Genomic DNA, 18293 nt, shown 5'->3' on the forward strand with positions numbered 1-18293 from the left:
CTTGTATGAGCAGCAGTATTGAGTTTCATCTGAAACTGAAAAGAAACTGCGATCTGTTTTGTATGTGATGGCAGACTTGATTTTCATCATGCCATTGCAAATAGCTCAGAATGTTTGTGGCAATGTTTTAGGCCTACCCACACTGGGGTGTTGTGTTTTTGGGGAGCTGGGGGTGGGGGGAAGACAAAGAATGGGCCGCCAACTGGGAGTACTCTGTACAGTTGGATGATGAAAGGAGTGTGACTAGGGATAACACCAAGCATATCATGAAGAAGGAAAGTACAAAGACACCTTCTGAGCTGAGCTCTCCCACCCAATGAGATCGACAGGCAGTAAATTCAGAGCAGACGAAAGACACTTCGCACAAATGCATAATTAATTAACTTATGGAATTCACTGCTACAAGATGTGGAGATGGCCACAGGCTTGGCAGCTTCAAGAGTGGATGAGACAACTTCACGGATGAAAAGCCTATGAAAAGGCCTTGAGCCATGATAATTCAATGGAACCACCAGGTTGAGAGGCAATTGGCTTGGGAGCTTCTCCAAGGCAGGAAGTTGGAAACAGAAGGCTGGACTAGAGGGGCCTTGTCAATCAAGCAGGCCCCTTCTTATGGTTTCTATTGCTGGTACTGCTTAACACCACATTGAGCTTCTTTATGCGAGCGATGTGTAGCATGTTCGTAACTGGCCACTCATGAAAGTTTGCGGGTCATTTTGACGACGATGTGAGCCTCCTGCATGTCTCCCACTCCTTCTCCTGGTTATTCCATTAAAAAAATAAAAACAACCCTTGGATATCCTGATTCTTCTGAAATATCTCAGGATTCCTGGCTGTGTGCAGCCAAAGTTGCGCTACAAAATACCCACAAGAGGGCGCTGTCCCATTCAAGTATATGAGCAGGGAAATTTTCAATTACAGCCCACATGGTGCCCCCTCTCCTCCCATGTAATTCAGCTCATTACAATTGTGAAAGTGAAGCAGGAAGCAAAGCACCGCTAAACAAACATTATTTTCCTTTAAAGAAGGCCATTGCATTCCCTTCTTCTACTCCTTTCTACACCAATTCTTCCCAAATGATTCTATTTTAGGTTCTCCCTTTGAAATATCAGGGTGCAATCCTGTGTATGATTCGACAGAAAAAAGTCCTACAATTCTACAGTGCTGCAAAATTGTATCCTACAATGCTGGGACTTGCAGGACTTCTTTCTACCTAAGCATGCATAGGATTGCGAGCTAAGATGCATTTTATCTTTGGGTACCGTTCTTTGCCTGAACTGGCAAAGCTGTATGTTGTAACATAACCCAACCTGGCCCATAAATGCACAGAAGTTAATATCCCATATCTATATTTTACCAGGGCACTTGTCCTTACACATAGTTATGTTAGTCCTTTCTAGAACTATGGCCTAGAAGAGCCGACTCTCTTCCCATGGGAAGAATTTATTGCAGTCAGCCAAAACTAGACTGACAACTGTTACCCAGAGAACCTTCTCTTCTGTCGCTCCCAGACTGTGGAATGGCCTGCTGGGAGAGATTCGTCGACTTAATAGTCTTGCCCAGTTTAAGAAAGCCATAAAGACTGATCTTTTCTGGCAGGCCTACCCAGATGTTTTTTAATATGTCCAATTGTTATTTTAATATTGTATTATTTTTATATATTTTTAACCAGTTTTATTCATGTTTATTGTGATTTTGTATTTTAATGTTGTTCCCCAGCTCGATCCAGAGGGAGAGGTGGGTAAGAAATAAATATTCTATTCTATGCCATTCCCACCTGGTAAAGAGATTTTTACCCTTGTTGAACAGATCCCCCAAAATCAGGCAGAGGGATCTTCAGTGAAAGGAGCCCTTCTTCTCACGGATCCAATACCTCCTACACATCGACCACATCCATAATACAAAAACCATTCCTGCTTTAATTTTTCTCTTTTCCTTTTTATACAACTGGGCAAATAAACAACCATTTGTTGTAAAACGATTTTAAAAATTCCTGAAAAATAAAGCTGCAACCCGTTACAAATGTACCCCGAAGTCCTGCATCCTAAACCAACTACGGACAATCTCCCTCCCCCAGCCCGATTAAAGCTGAGCAACTGCGGAGTCACCTCCGGTACTTTGCCCTGGCGACGGACCTCCTGGAAACACCCGAGCGCAAGGGGGACGGGTCTGCCGAAGGACTGGGCTGCCCAAGCCGCGGAAGCCGGGCATGCCGAGTCAGCGCCGGCGGCACCGGCGCCTGAGCCTCTGTCTGCTTTCGCACCAGCGACTCCAGCAGTTCTGTCTGGCGGTTCATGAGGGCAATTATCTGCTCAGTGTCCACCCGGTTCCGCTCGCGGTCCTCCAGGTCGGCCTTGGCGTATTCTCCGAGAGCTGCTAGGATTCTGTCGGTGGCCGCCTGGACCCTTTTGTCGGCCGCCTGCGTGATTTCCAGGGCCATGTCTTGCCTGTTTTTCCTTTTCCGCTTCCGGATGTTGGCCAGGCGCTCAGCGGCGTAAGACCTCACAGGGTCAGGCAAAGGGCTTGGGGAGGTGGTTACAGCCCCATCTGGGGGGAAAAAGAGAGGTGGAAACAAGATTCAGACTACAAGCCCAAATACACTTACCGGAGAGTAAATCCCATTGAACTCAGTGGGTCTTGCTTCTGAGTAAACATGCTTAAGATCACTCTGAGCCGGAACAGCGCTCGTTGCTCTGCAGTACCAATGAAGTGTAAGCAAGTTGAATCCAATCCAGATATCGCACCAAATCGTGGTTTAAGTTTCTGAACAGGCAAACCATGAATCAGAGCTTTTTCCCTGCTATGATTTCTCCCATCTCCTCGGGGTGGGTGGGACGAGGATGAAGTTGAACTTCAGAGGTGGAGCGCTAAACATCACTTTAAAAACACACACGTTGTGAACCATTTGGTAAAATTGGATCATTGAAAAACAGTACAAGAACCAGTTATCCACTGCTGCTTTTTTGTTATTTCGTAGAATGCCTTTTTATGTTTATTTTTTGTAAATTTTAAAATTTAAAGTTCTTCATCATACCAATTTTTTCTATGAGATTTTCTTAAGCTGCCTTGAACGAGGGCAGGCAGTTTTTCAGGCCGATTCAAGGTGCTGGTTTTGGCCTTCAGAGCAGGCTTGCGTTTAAGCTTTCTCCTGGCTTCCAGGGATGACAAGAAATTCCATACATGAGAGTGAGTTGGCAACCGCTGTGCCCAACACATCAATGCAGTGGGCTGCTGGAGGAGGGATGGGACATTCCAGAAATCTTCTGAAAACCCCAGCCAACACATTTTGCAGGCTACCAAGTTTCATGGGCTTAGTTACAAGGCTGCTTTAAAGCCCGAAGCGGCATGAGACCAGAACACCTCCAGGACCATCTTCTCCCATCTGAACCTACCCAGGTTCTAAGAACCCCCCTGTTGGGAGGCCCTTCGGTGGGCTTGTCCTGCCACCTGAGCTGAAACAGATGAAGACTCAGGGTTGGGCCTCTCTTTAGAATTCTTTCCCTAGAGAGACACCCTGCTTTCATTTTGGTGCTAGCTGAAGACTTTTTGTTCGCCCAGACGTCAGTGTGTTTTAGCCTTGATTCATAATTTTGTTGGGGTCCTGTTTTCTCCCTGGCGCCTCTTTTCCCTGCTATTTTATCTATTTTGGAATATTTAGAAGGTTATTAACTAACCTCTTCCAGTAGGCCTCACCAGATGAATTTTAATCCTAAGAATTTTAAGATGTTGTGATTGTTATTTTAATATTGTATTGGTTTTATATGCTCTTTTAACCAGTTTTATGTATAGTATTGTTGTATTTAACGTTGTCACCTGCCTCGATCCAGAGGGAGAGGGGGGTAAGAAATAAATTATGTCAGGGATGAATAAATAAATCTGTCAGATAAATAAATAAATCTGTCAGGGATGCTTTAGGGTGGATTCCTGCATTGAGTAGGGGGTTGGACTCAATGGCCTTGTAGGCCCCTTCCAACTCTGCGATTCTACTATTATTATTATTATCATAATCATCATCATTATCATTATTATTATTTATCTTTGCTTCTCCCATACCAGCTCACTGTAAACTCCTTGGGGCAGAGGCCTTTCCCTTCTTCGCTTCTGCTCTGAGTCCACAGACATACAGTTTCCAGCTGGTTCCCTGGAAGGGATTGTTACTTGCCCCCCAGCATGTACCCATCTATTTACAAGCCTGTGCGAAGGATGCCAGTCCTTCAAAATATCAAGTCTAGGAATGGTGATGTTCTTACCCACTGTTGAGGCAGAGCTGCCTGGTTTATCACCGGGAGCGGATGACAGCGGGGCAGCTGGGCTGCTGACTTCTGCTGTGCCAGAAAAGAGACACACAGTCAATAAATGCAAGGTGCGTAGCTGGCCTTTGTCCACAGTGGCGAAACACCCCCACACACAAGAGCTGGAGCTCCGGGGAGAGCTACTAGTTAACTGCAGCAAAAAGCATTTGTTGGCTACAAACGTATGCAAACCTGACACCCTCCAGATGTGTTGGACTACCAATCCCACCATGCCCAGACAATCATAGAACAGACTGTGCGAATCAGCTTTCTCCAACCTGGAACTTTTCCAGATGTGAACTACAGGTGTCAGGTTGGAGAAGACTGAGGTCAGTGATGAGTAACCAGTCCGTACATGAGCTGAGCTGGAATAAAGTAAAAATCACTCAAAACACACTGAAATTCCCGGCATGTTAACCCCAGCTTCATGTTCCTGAGAGACAGTGATGAAGTCAATGCAGAGGCCTAAAATGGGAGGCAGTTTGTGTGTCCCAGAGTACAAAAATCTCTCCCACTGCTTATGCCAGGGCTGAGGGAGCCTGTGGCCTTCCAGATGTTGCAGTACTCTAACTCCCACCGGCCACAGCCAGGTATGATCACAGTTAACATCCAACATCTGGAAATACACAGGTTCCCCACCCTTGCTTTATACAAATCCATTTATTATTTGATTTTTAGCCCACCTTTCCTCTTGCAAGGAACCCATGGCAGCTCACATGGTCCTCCTCCTCTCCATTTCATCCTCAGAACAATCCTGTGAGGTAGGCGGGGCTGAAAGTCCCCCAGCGAGCTTCATGGAAGTGTGGAGACTAGAACTTGGATCTCCAACGCTCTAACTGCTACCCCACACTGGCTCTGGATATGAAACGGCTCTGCCTAAAGTGCAGGAATGTTTGAACTGGTCAGGGGGTGACAGCCAGAGTGCCTTCACTTTGACAGCACCATTTAAACACACAACAATGCCAGGGAGTGGCTGCTGGATGGAAACCGCCCAGAGAGCTTTGGCTATGGGGCGGTATATAAATGTAATAAATGAATAAATTCTTTTGCAAACCAAACTGCATTACTCAGTTTAGTTTGTAAAACCTGAAGTGTGTGCGATCATGCGTGTGCTGTGCATGTAAACATCTACATACACACACACACACACACACACACACTGATGATAAGCCGTGGCAATCATGGGGGATTTGTGTTCTCTCTTGCCACCAATTTCCCCCTGGTGAATATGGTTACTTAATATGATTTGTTTTCCCTCATCCTACAACCAACTAACATGCATTCCTGGCACCTACTCAGCCCATGATGAGTCTCTGACAAAGCCAACCCTTCAAGAGAGCCCATGTAATGTAGGGGGTAGACCGTTGGGACCAGGAATGGGACCTGGGTTTGAAATCCCCCATTCAGTTAATCACCAACTGTTGACCTAACCTACCTCCCAGGGCTGTTATGCAGATAACATGATGAAAGACGACCAGGGATGCCACCCTGAGCTTATGTGAGGCAAGGCGGGATATAAACATAGTAAACTAGTAAGCTTAAGAGCTCCAACTTAGCTCTACTCCTTCCATCCTTCCTCACTTCCACAAGCTTGCACCCTACTGAGCTCCAAGGCATGTAAAGATGGAATATATTCAAGGCAGTATATACTGTTCCTTCTGCTACTTTATTCTCACTATTACCCTTTGAAGAAGGTTGAAAGGTCATGGATGGTTTATGGTGGCCCAGTGATCTTCATGGGAGAGGGTTGGGGTTTTTTGAACCCAGATCTCTCCAGGCCAAACCCAACTCTCTAACCCAGGGACAGGCGACTTAGTGCCTTCTAGGTCTCTTGGACTACAACTCCCATAAGACCCAGACAGTATGACCAATGGTTGGATTATGGGAATTGTAGTCCAAAACACCTAGCGACAGCCTACCTTGCTCTAACCGTTATAGCACACGGGCTCTCCTGTGGCGCATTAGGGGCTAAGAAACTGTAGTTCAAATTCTTGGCAGTTTTGGACTACTTAATCAGATGCAAGATGCAACCGATAAAGCTAAAGAAGTCACAGCACCATAGAAATTCTTAAAATGCTGCAATTCACTGACTTTTTGCAACAACAAAAAAGAGCTTCTTTTCCTGGATTTGGTTGATTTTGCTGTCACTGAAACTCCGATTAGACTGAAAGAACTGGGCATGTTTAGCCTGGAGAAGAGAAGATTGAGGGGAGACATGATAGCACTCTTCAAATACTTAAAAGGTTGTCACACAAAGGAGGGCCAGGATCTCTTCTTGATCCTCCCAGAGTGCAGGACACGGAATAACGGGCTCAAATTAAAGGAAGCCCGATTCCAGCTGGACATCAGGAAAAACTTCCTGACTGTTAGAGCAGTACGACAATGGAATCAGTTACCTAGGGAGGTTGTGGGCTCTCCCACACTAGAGGTCTTCAAGAGGCAGCTGGACAAGCATCTGTCGGGGATGCTTTAGGGTGGAATTCCTGCACTGAGCAGGGGGTTGGACTCGATGGCCTTGTAGGCCCCTTCCAACTCTGCTATTCTATGATTAGACCAAAGACAGAATGCACATTTCGTAAATAGGCCAGGTGGATCCACGCAAACAGGGCCGGCCGGCCGACACACTTGTAGCATCCAAATGCGCCACTCACCCATGGGAGGGGTCCCTGCCATTTCGTCGAGGGCTTCCTCCTTGATGCACGAGATGGGAAAGCCATCACCCAGACTGGAGACATCAGCAGGCGATGGCGTGTGCAGGGCCAGCTGGTCCTGACCGGCTGGGCTACCTGCTTTCACCCCCTCCGCCATCGCCGCCTCCTCCTCCGTGGAGCACTGCGACATGGAGTCTGCGACGGACGCCCCGTGATGACTGAAGCTGGGCAGCCCCTCCGGGGGCGAGATGTCCACGTCGTTCGCCAAGAGGTGATCGAGCCGATCATAGAAAAGCCATGCTAAATGCCCTTTCCCAGGAGAGTTGTTAGCCTTGGCTATTCGGTAGTCTCTCTTTAACGTTTTTATCTTGGAGCGGCACTCCAGCGCGGAGCGCTTGTGGCCTCTCAGTGCCATCTTGCTGGCGACGACTTGAAATGTTTCGATGTTCCGGTGGCTCCTCTGAAGCTCCTGCTGGATCTCCCGCTCTCGCCAGATGACCAGGAGGTCAATGACCTCGGGGTAGGTCCACGTGGTGCCACGGTACTGCCGGTAGGGGGTAATTGCAGGCTCCGGAGTTTCAGGAGCTAGAATCAAAGGGGTGGGGAGGAGGGAGAGAGAAAAGTTAAAGCAGACTTGTAAGCACGATTTATTTGCTTTCAATTTGTCCATAAGGGTGAGAACTTCATCTTTTGTCACCACTATCTGCTTCAGTTCTTCAGACTCCCTTCCTGAAAACATCAGTTCAGGCACAGGCATCTGTCCTGTATCCTCTGCAGTGAACACTGATGCAAAGAATTCATTCATCTTCTCTGCAATCTCCCCGTCCTCCTTTAGTACTCCCTTAACTCCATTGTCATCCAACAGTCCAACTGCTTCCCTAGCTGGTTTCCAGCTTCTAATATATTTAAAGAATTCTTTATTGTTGGGCTTGATAGTATTAGTGATGTGCTCTTCAAAATGCTTTTTTGCATCTCTTATTGTTTGCTTGCATCTCCTTTGCACCAACTTGAGCTCCCTTTTATTTTCCTCACTTGGGCAAGACTTACATTTTTTGAAGGAAACCCTCTTTTCTACAATAGCTTCTTTGACACTGTTTGTTAACCATGCTGGTGACCTACTTAGTCCTATTTGAGTAGACCCTTTCAACTGACTGACTTAAGTTAGAGTTGCATTGGACGCAATCCTGCATCTCCCACATCTTGATTGCACCACTCTGCTCCTGCCCCCCAGACTGACTTCACTGGGACTTACCTTCCACGTATTCATTTAACGTAAGAGCTAATATATACATAAGCAGGAGAATCTAAAGGAATTAGAATCTATGCTAATTCATTTAGTGCAGGGGTGGGCAGAATGTAGTTCAGGATCTATTGGTAGAACTCTGGGTGATTTGCAGTAGATGAGCAAGGATTTTTCTCACTTCATTCACTATCTGATAGAAGGAGATATAATTCTAAATACAAAAGAGTGAATGAAATGAGAAAGAGAAAAAGGAAGGATAGACCAACTCCGTTGCACTGGATCTTACACTGCCAGCTAGAACATTTTCAGTGTTCAGTGAGTATCGGATGAATGTAGATTTTGTTGGACTGGGAGAATAAGCAAGCCTGGGATATGCGGAAAGCACATTTGCAGGCTGCGGAATGCAATTTCCTTTAGGCTGAGTAACCACAAACTGTACTCAGCTCAGTGTTGACCATGTTTAGGAAAAAAAGCCTACTCCAGCCTCTATTCCTTTCAGGTTTATCTGGCTCCTCACCCAACTTGCTTCCAGGCAGGATTTGCCTCTCTCTAGCAGCTTGTTCATTTGGGATCCACGGATCTTCTTCTGGTTCAACCTTGCAGATTAGCTCCGGTTCATCAACAGGCAACCCTGTGCAAAAGAGGGACAAGACTAACTTTTGCTGGCAATACAAGCCATGCTTGACTAGGAGATGTTGTTCTTCACTGCCACTTCCTGGGCTAGAGGTACAAAGAACTTCACAATTACTGGAGGAGTGGTGGTTCTTACCCAGCAAGGCTGCAGTTGCATAGTTGTTCTGCATGATGATAGCCCAGTGCAGAGTTCTTTGGTTCAGGTCCGGAAAGTCTCCCTGGTGAAGTCCACCACTACTTTTTCAACAGTCAGCACCATCCAGAGCAACACAAGAGGTTTGGTTTCTCCTCCCACAGTTTTATCCTAGGAACTGTAACCAGAAACCAAAGAGAAACAGTGACACATCTTAGAGCATCCAACTCTGTAGTATTATTTTAAACCTAAGTTATAGACTTAATCAGTGTGTGAATGGGAGACCTACTGGGAAGGCCATGTGAGCTGGATAGAGCAGAGGTGGGAAACTTGTGGCCCTCCAGTTATTTTTGGACACCCAGCTCCCATCAGCTCCACACGTCATGGCCAATAGTCAGGGATGACTTTGGTCCAGCAACATCTGGAGGACCACAGGTTCCCCACCATTGTGGTAGAGGAAGAGCAGGATAGAAGTCCTCAAAAGGGCAGAATTACAACCAGCCAGTGGAAATTGCAGGGAAGCAGATTTCAGGTAAATATTAAATGAAATTCACAATAGTAAGAGCTGTTTGACACTGGAATAGATCTCTTTGGGAGGTGGCAGCTATCCTTCACTGGAAGTGTTTAAGCAGAGTTTCAATAGCCATCTGTAAGAGTTGCTGTCATTGCATCCTGCACAGAGCGGGCGATGGACTAGAAGCCCTCCAAGATCCCTTCCAACTCTATGATTCTATGATGATTTTATGATACATCAATCTTGCTGAAGCTAAGTAGGCCTGGTCAGTGCATGAATGGAAGACTGCCTGAGAACTCTGTGTACTCCACCTTGAATTCCAAGGAAGAAATGTGGAATACAAGAAACAGAATTACTGTTACGAATTAGATTGATATCCTACCCTTCCTACAAGGAGCAAAAGGCGGCATCCCTGTCCATTTGTAGGTTAAGCTGCTGGATCCTGGCTGGCCCAAGGTTACCCAGTGAGCTTCATGGCTGAGTGGGGATTTGAACCTGGGTCTCTCCAGTCCTTAGCCCAACAGTCTAACCCAGCCTTTCCCCAACTTGGCATCCTCCAGATGGGTTGGATTACATCCTCAGCCACTAGGGATGATGGGAGTTGCAGTCAACCCATCAGGAGGTTGCTGGGTTGGGGAAGGATGGTTTACACTACACTAACTCTCAAATAAATTAAACCATAGTAGCACGAATAACTTGGCAAATGGCTCTGGTGTTGTTGGAGCTGAAGTTTAAGCCCAAGAAATCAAAATGGGATGTCCAGTCCATTCTCCTACTCAGAGAAGTAGTGGCATCAGACAGCCAACCAGCCACACAAACATATAATCCAGACTAGTACGCTGGGGGCAGAGAGCTAAAGCAGTCCAACAGCTGCTTAACTCCCCCAACCCCAGAAATTTCAGGTTGCTTGAGAGGTGATTTTTTCCCAGGCACTACTTCAAGAGCTAGGAAAAACCTGCAAAGCCGGTTTGAACAGAGATCACAGCAAGGGAGGAAAAACACACAGCGGGTTCACACACATTGAGCAATGAGGGCTCTACCATACCACCTCCAAGTCTCTGGAAAGATGATTGCCTGTACCCAGTCCCCAACCTCTAGCACTGAAGGCAACTGAAATCGGAACGGTTTACGGATGTTTCCCAGGGGCTCAAAATCAAGAACAGGCTTACAAAGCAGGAGGAATTTAGAGCAGAGAGTCCAGCATTGTGCAGCCTTTCCCACCCGGGTGCTCTCCAGATGTGTTGGGCTACGAGTCCCAGCATCCCTCCAGCTAGCACAGCAACTGGCCTTGAGATGGAAGTTGTAATCCAACACATGTTGAGGGCATCAGGGTGGGAAAGGCTGCATGATGCAGTATTTTGGGAGGGTGTATTTAGCAGCAGCAGAACAATTTCAGATGCTCTCTAATCACAGGGGTACAACTCTCTCTTTTTTACTAGGTGCTATAAAAAAGCAAGGTTGGAGATATAACAGGGTGTTTCCCCCCTCCTTCCATGGAGCTGGAGGTAGTAAACAGCTGTCCACACCATGCCGTCATCTCAATCAAGGTCCAGCAGGTTTTTGTAGTGCTTCTTTAGAAACCTGCAAAACCTGTTTGACCAGATCCCATAGTGGAGCAAAAGGAATGAAAGCATGCATGCCCACCCAACCCAGGTGATGTTGGCTCCATTACAGCATGTTCAACTCTCTCTCTCTCTCTTAAAAAATAAAAAGTAGTATCTAGAGCCACACACGACAGATATACAACTCAGAACACATAATATAGGGAAGGAGTAGGATGGGGTGAATTGATGGTTTAGAGCAGGGGCAGGCAGAAAGTAGCTCTCCAGATGTTTTGGACTCAACTCCCAGAAGCCCCTACCAGTATGGCCAATGGCCAGGCATGCTAGAAGTTTAAGTCATTTGGAGTTCTACTTTCTGTTCACCTCGGGTTTAGGAATCTGCTTGTGTTTCTCAGCAAGACTGCAATCTTAGACCCATTTGCCGTAAAGTAAGCCGCATTGAACTCAGTGGGGCTTACTTCTGAGTAGACTGTAAAAAGTAAGTCCAGAGATTCAGTCAGAAAGGGGAAGGGGTGGAAGTCTCATTTCTTCTTTAAAGAATTTGAAGAAAAGGAGGAACAGAAACCCATTTTTAATCTCCCCCCATCACCCCTCTTCGCCTTCTCCTGAATAAAAGCAGGCGGTCAGGTAATCCGCCTGGATGGATTTCCCCAGAGTTAAATAGCAGAAACACCTGAACACTCAACTGAGGCTGCAATCCTGTACATATTTACCTGAGAGTAAGTCCTAACGAACGATCCTTGAGTAGGATTGTACTAAAAGTCGCAGTAGTAGTTGTTTCATGAACAGAACTCCCAGCTCCACTAGCGATGCAGTTTCAGCAACCCGAGGGGAAACATCCATCTCCCTTTTTACTCCTCCCTAGCCACAACTAGCAGCTCTTGGCGGAAGACAAGCTCAGCCGCAAATCCCCTTTTCTACTGTGTTCCGGTGTTGAGGGTCCCTGTTTCTTTCGGAGAGGGGTGTGTGTGTGTGATAGATCCGGTTCTCTTTTGCGTGCGCTGTTAAAGAAAACTAGATCTCTCTCTCTCTCTCTCTCTCTCTCTCTCTCTCTCTCTCTCTGTGTGTGTGTGTGTGTCCGTCCGTGTCCCCAAACAGTCGTCCCCCCCAAATACCGATGCCTCTTCTGCCTGCCCCCCGACCTGCGGGATTCTAGCAAAAGAAGGAACAGGAGCTACGACTGTGTGGCCCTGCAAAACGCAAATAAAGGGTCCCCGCAGATTCGTCGCACGTGAGAACACGCGATCAAGAGAGGAGGGAAGTGGAGAAACACAAGATGCATACACACGATTGTTCAGGTGGGCAGCCAAACTGTGCGGCACTTCCTGTTGGAGGAAACGTTGGGCCAGCCAGATGCCAGAAATGACTCACGCGTCGCCCAGCTCCTCCTAGGTCCTAGAGACTTATCGCTTTCTCCTCTATAGGATTCTTCAAGTGTCGAGGCTCGAAAAACTCTCCAGCGTCCCCGATCCTAACCGCGCCGCGCTTGGGAGGAAATCCCGTGGATTGCAACCGCAATGGCTCCAGCGGTCGCCGCTGCTGCTGTTGTCGCCTCCAAAGAAGTGAGTCGAAGAAGACTTGAGAGCACGTCTATACACACCACTGAACGTAACAAAAAACCCAAAAAAAACCAAACACACACCAGCCCACACACACCAAAAAAGAAACCCACCCCAACCAATTTTAGCTGTCGTGGCTTCCCCTGCAAGGAAGCTTGGAGATTGTAGTTCGACGAGAGGTCTGCCTCCGTTACAGAAGTTATCTCGGTTACCCATCCGAAACTACCGTTCCCAGAGTTCCCTGGGAGCAGCCCATACTAGCTAAACTAGTTTTGGAACCGGTTTGTGTTTCTAGTGCAGATGGCGAGAGGAACAAGCGGGGACCAACGCCTTGAAATGGGGGAATACAAGGAGGATTTAAAATTGGGTTTTTAAAAGGTTATTTTATGGAAACCTGGAGGGGGATCTTTTCAGGTTTTGGAAGCTGCATTTGGATAAAAACCGAACATGATTCTGTTCCAGTGGCATTTATATAATCAGGAAGGTCTGTACAACAGGAATATTTTGAAATAAAATACATTCACAGTGTGCTCAGAATTAAATCTTATGGCACTCAGTGGGACTTATTGCCAAATAATATTTATCAGAATTGCAGTCCTATAGGATTGCATAGTATTTGTGTATAGGATTACAACCTTAGGCCTCAGTCCTAAATACACTTACTAAGGAGCCTATTCCTCTGAGTTCAGTTGAATTTACTTTTGAGTAAACATGTTTAGCACTGCACAGCTGCAATCCTATGCATATTTACCTGAGAGTAAGCTCAATTAGACACAGTAGAACTTTTGAGTAAACATGCATTAAGATTATTCTATTAAGATTGCAGTTTTTAAAAGCCCTGATCCTGTGCCTTTATCAGCATCTAGCCAAAAAGAAATTTTGCAAGTGAATCTTTTACCCTTACTTTATCTGCATACCAGGAAAAGATGCCATCCTAGTTGTGAACCAAGCCACTGAGCTTCTTTACATTTTTTTAGCCCACCTACCTCCTCGTTTTCTGCTTCCATTTTCATCCTGAGATTGCAATCAGTTTATTATACAGCCACATGATTTGAATGGAATACTTCCTGTTTCTGCCTTGAGTTTGAACTTCCATTCAGATCAACGAAACAATGAAAATCTAGTGGCAGAATTATAGTGCAACACCACCAATACATTTGACAGATTTATAAAGCTGGTTTTATCTGTGGAATAAGGAGCGGAAAGGGCAGGAGATATCCTGTTTGATAGCAACATCATGAAATCGACCCAGGAACTTCCATGAGTGACCAGTCACGAGTGTGCTATAAGTTGTTCATTTAGAGACAGCCTCTGACTTTGCTAGCAAAAACTAGGCAGACAGGCTCAAAGCAATAAGACAGAGATCACACTTCATGTTAATTTTGTGGTTATTATTTGAGAATTGCTGGTGGTCATCACCTTGGTAGTGAGTCACCAAAGATCATTACTTCCAAGTACCCCAGGAAAATTTCCATACGGAAAGAGCTCAGTTAGAAGGTGATCTATGGTGTCTGATGTTAATAGTCCCAATGTGTGTTTAAATAGAAAGAAAGAACAAAGGTATCCATATTGTCTGTAAGGGGGGAAAAAAACTATATTAGTGTAATAACTTTATTAGGCCAACCAAAAGATCACAAAAATGTGCAATGTTTTGAGATCTCCAGATCTCTTCATCAGGCAATATGTTACAAAAATCAGGGGTAGGGGTGCGGGTGGGTGGAATAGGGACACGAAAATCCTGATTTACTGGTGAAGTCACACTCTTAGTGTCTGCATGTTTATAGAGTCCCAAGATGAAGTGGTGGAGGAGGAGATGTACAGACATTCTATTTAGGCTCTAGCAAGTCATGTGATGGTTCCTGGTTGGACCTGGAGCTGCCCCAAGGGCTGTTGGGAGCAAGCAAGGGGAAAATGCCCCTCCTCCCTTTGGCCTTGTTCAAACAACACACTAAACTATGGTGGTTAAGCATTTTGAGCTAAACATTATGACTTACCATGTTGTGTGGTGGCTACATAACCATAGTTTAAACACACTAATCATTTGCGGCAAAATATGGCTTAGCGTGTTGTCTGAACCGGCCCATTTTGAAAAATATAAAATCCAGCTGTTATTCAGAATTGTTTCCATCCTGGCTGAAGAACACAGGCTCCATTTATTGGTGAAATGTTTGCTGAAAGTGAGTAAAGAGAAACATTTTTACACCTTCCATACACTTTGTCATAAATGCCGCCTCATCCTCTTCTCCAAGTGCTGTTCCTATAGAAAGAAACACACAAATTGGCCTGTTGGATCAGAGGAAAAGTCCTTGCATTCAGTTTCCAAGGTCGGTGGCCTCCAACATCCCTATAGGAAGCCCGCAGGCAATTATCAGAGATTTGTGGACTGACTTTTCTTTGAGCTACATCATTGCCAAAACATTTTCTCTACGCTTACACAACAGACATTGTGATGTGAGCGCTGCTGAAAATGGGCCAACTTTACATTTTAAGTGGCAGACATTGCTCTTTAAAGGATGTTAATGTTTAGCTTTGAGGCATACAAATGAAGGTCTGGGTCAGGATGCATTGCACTCTGGTTGGGAACATTTGTTCAAATTTGGGACTGCTGGAAATGAGAAGCGAGCAGAGGTCTCACATTTTATGCTGGTTAAGCAAATGTCAACATCCAAGTCCAGGTTATTCACACAACTACTCAAGTGCTTGATGGTGGCTATTTAGAGCGTACACCAGAGTTAGGCAATTTCAAGCAGTCTGGGGACCACATCCCATCCCCAGGAACCCCTGATGGGGCTGCACTCCAGCCAACCCTCAAGCAGTGGAGGCTGGTGGCTCCAATGTCAGTGGGGCAGTGAATCTGCTCCAGGTTTCAGTCAGAACTCTAAAGGAGCCATCCAAGGTGCTCAGATAGTTCCTTTAGAGTTCTAACAGATTGTGACTAAAACTTGGGGCGGATTTACCACCCCACTGATATCGGAGCCTCCGGCTTCCACTGCACTCCACCAAAATGCACCCAGGGCGTCACCTGTTGCTCTTGTGTACTGGGTGGTCATGTGTTTCCTCTGGCATTGTTTTAGGATGAGTGCAAAAAGGCATTTACCAGATAGTGGTAATACTATCAAGCACTTTAATGAGCTGATCATCTTCATTGTCCTGCCAAGTGTGGGGGATCAAACAACACGGCCACAGCTGATAAATCTTCATCTAACAGAAACTATGCTACAGGGAGTCATCAAAAGTACTCATGTATTAAACTGATGGGTGAAAAGAAAGCCCCCTTCTCACGCTTGTTGGACGTGCGACCAGAGGTGTGTGTTGCCAGGGCATGTCATCAGTGAGGCTGGCAGCTGGCCAAAGGGCACAACCCTCTCCCCCACCCAACACCTGAGCAGTGTTTGTCTGCATATACACCTACAGTAACTCAGGGTTACCCAATGGAACTGATTGGCACAAAGGGAAGTATTCTGTTTCTGGGCACAATTCAGAGTGCTGGTTATCACCTATAAGGCCCTTTAAGGCCCGGGACCAGGTTATCTGGAAGATCGTATTCTCCCATATGTGCCTGCCCATGCTCTGAGATCTTCTGGGGAGGCCTTTCTCTCAGTCCCACCAACATCTCAGGCATGCCTGATGGGTACGCGGGAGAGGGCCTTCTCGGTGGCTACTCCAAGGCTCTGGAACTCCCTTATTTATTTATTTATTTTATTTTATTTATTTATCATACTTATACCCCGCTCCTCAGCCAAAAAAGGCTCTCAGAGCGGCTTACACTTAGCAAAAAAGACAGTCCCTGCCCTCAGGCTTACAATCTAAGGGAAGCTAGGCTGGCTCCCTCTGTGCTATAGTTTCGGAGGCAGGCAAAAACTTTTTTGTTTCAGCAGGCTTTTGGAACTATACTGGACCTGTGTTAATGTATTGGATCTCCCCACCCCCTTTTTCTGTTACAGTTTTTTTAAAAAAATTAAGATGTGTTTAATATTACTGTTGGTTTAATTCCATTTTAACTTTTGTAAATTTATATTTATATGTTTTAATTGTAAACTAAACATTGTTGGTCTTCAGTTCCAAATAGTCACCTTCACCTTAAATCAGGAGTGGAGAACTCCCATCAAGTACAGTCATCATGGACAGACATAATGATGGGATTTGTTGTCCAGTAACATCTGGAGGGCCACAGGTTCTCCACCAACCCGTAAATGCATTTAAAAAAAAAATGATTACACATATTCATAAAAGACAGGGGGTCTATCAACAGCTGTTACAATAGCCAAAAGGAACCTCTATGTACCCATATGATATATCTGTGTTAATACCCACCTGTTGAGACAAACAACAGGGGAAATGCAGTACCTTCATGTCCTGCTTCAGAGCTTCCAGATGCTTCTGGCTGGCTGCTGTTGGGAATCGAAAATTGGAATAAATGGATTTTGTTTTTATCCAGCAAGGCTGTCCTTACGAAGAATAAAAATGGTAACATTCTTCTCACCATTTGGCAGAAGAATACAGAGATGACCAGTTTATCCAGTAGTTACCTGCATAGTGTAGCAAGTTACTATTTGCTACACCCATGATCTGGCTGAAATGCAGATTAGTTCACGGCATGCCAAGTTCAACCCAGTGTGTGAACATACTTTGACTAGGATTTTATTGTTAATTGTTGTATTTTTATTGCTTTAGTTTAATTGTTGTTTTGCTCTTGCACCTGGTTTAGAGAACTGAATTTTACTAAGTGAGTAACTCAGGTAACAAATAAGGGTGCAATATTTAGGGTAAATTCCTATGCATGTTTAGACAGAAACCCCCCCCCCCTTACAACTCCCAGCATGCCCCCTGGTTGCCTGGAAGTTGTACGTCTTTTTTCTGTCTAAATTTGCATAGGATTGCACCCTTAGCTGATTAATTGATTAAATGCCTCTTGATTGACTAAACGATAACAGCAATCAGGAAATACTTAAAATTATATAATTATTTTTAACTCTGCAGATAGGAGGAGCTATGTTGGCAGATGCATCTCCTCACACTCCCAAACATGGAAGATTATGCCTCTTCTAAGATGGTACCAGCTGCAACAGATCCTCTTTAAAAAAAAAAGTGTTTTTAAAAAGCTGTTTTGTCAACATGGAGATTTAAATCAATCGATTAAGACTCTTATAATGAGTCCATTCACCTTCATTAAATGAGTGCCCTAGCATGTGCTGGTTTGGCTGTGTGTGACTAAATTTAAATTAGCATTCATTTGCACTGCTAGGGTGTTTAAAAAATAACCACAACTTTAAAGTTGCCTATTTGTTAGAGTTGTGGATCAGTTTATAATTTTTAAATGGGCTTAATGCACATGGCAAAACAATCAAGTTACCAAGCTAGTTAAAAAGACGCCATATGGAAACAAGATTCTAGTCCCTTAGACTGTTATGGGGAAGACCAACCCCTTCTTGAATTCTGTGACTTACTCAGTGACATCGCAGTAGTCCCTTTGACAACCGCTAGCAAGCAAACCCTGCTATTCTTATGTCTTTATAGAAGGGTCCACCCACGGGCACATGAGAATAATGAGTAAAAGTATTACTTAAGGCTATACAGAAGCAAAGCATCCATAGGACAGACAACCTTATACACAACAGCCGCTCGGGTCCTCCAGCCGACCTCATCAACCAATAAACGCGTTCGATTCGTGAGCCTCCAATAGAATAGCCTTGTTCTAATTTCTAG

At 45.3% G+C, this 18293-nt stretch overlaps 1 protein-coding gene across 6 annotated transcripts; it reads right to left on the reverse strand.

Annotated features, from left to right (window-relative positions):
- Nucleotides 1-1917: 1917 nt before the first annotated feature.
- On the reverse strand, nucleotides 1918-12699 carry LOC134396873 (uncharacterized). Of its 6 annotated transcripts, none has more exons than XM_063123475.1 (6): nucleotides 12315-12699; nucleotides 8956-9123; nucleotides 8704-8817; nucleotides 6944-7528; nucleotides 4251-4322; nucleotides 1918-2547 (listed from the first exon to the last, which is right to left on the reverse strand). In XM_063123475.1, exons 2-6 carry the CDS (start codon nucleotides 8987-8989, stop codon nucleotides 2105-2107), a joined length of 1248 nt encoding a protein of 415 aa, XP_062979545.1. In that variant the 5' UTR covers nucleotides 8990-9123; nucleotides 12315-12699; the 3' UTR covers nucleotides 1918-2104. The 6 variants fall into 6 exon arrangements, with proteins under 6 accessions (XP_062979545.1, XP_062979542.1, XP_062979541.1 ...); XM_063123472.1 differs by having other exon boundaries at nucleotides 4251-4325; nucleotides 8956-9130; nucleotides 12400-12698; XM_063123471.1 differs by having other exon boundaries at nucleotides 4251-4325; nucleotides 8956-9130; nucleotides 12317-12698.
- Nucleotides 12700-18293: the final 5594 nt, after the last annotated feature.

This window comes from Elgaria multicarinata, chromosome 3 (genome assembly GCF_023053635.1).
Source record: "Elgaria multicarinata webbii isolate HBS135686 ecotype San Diego chromosome 3, rElgMul1.1.pri, whole genome shotgun sequence".
NCBI lineage: Eukaryota > Metazoa > Chordata > Lepidosauria > Squamata > Anguidae > Elgaria > Elgaria multicarinata.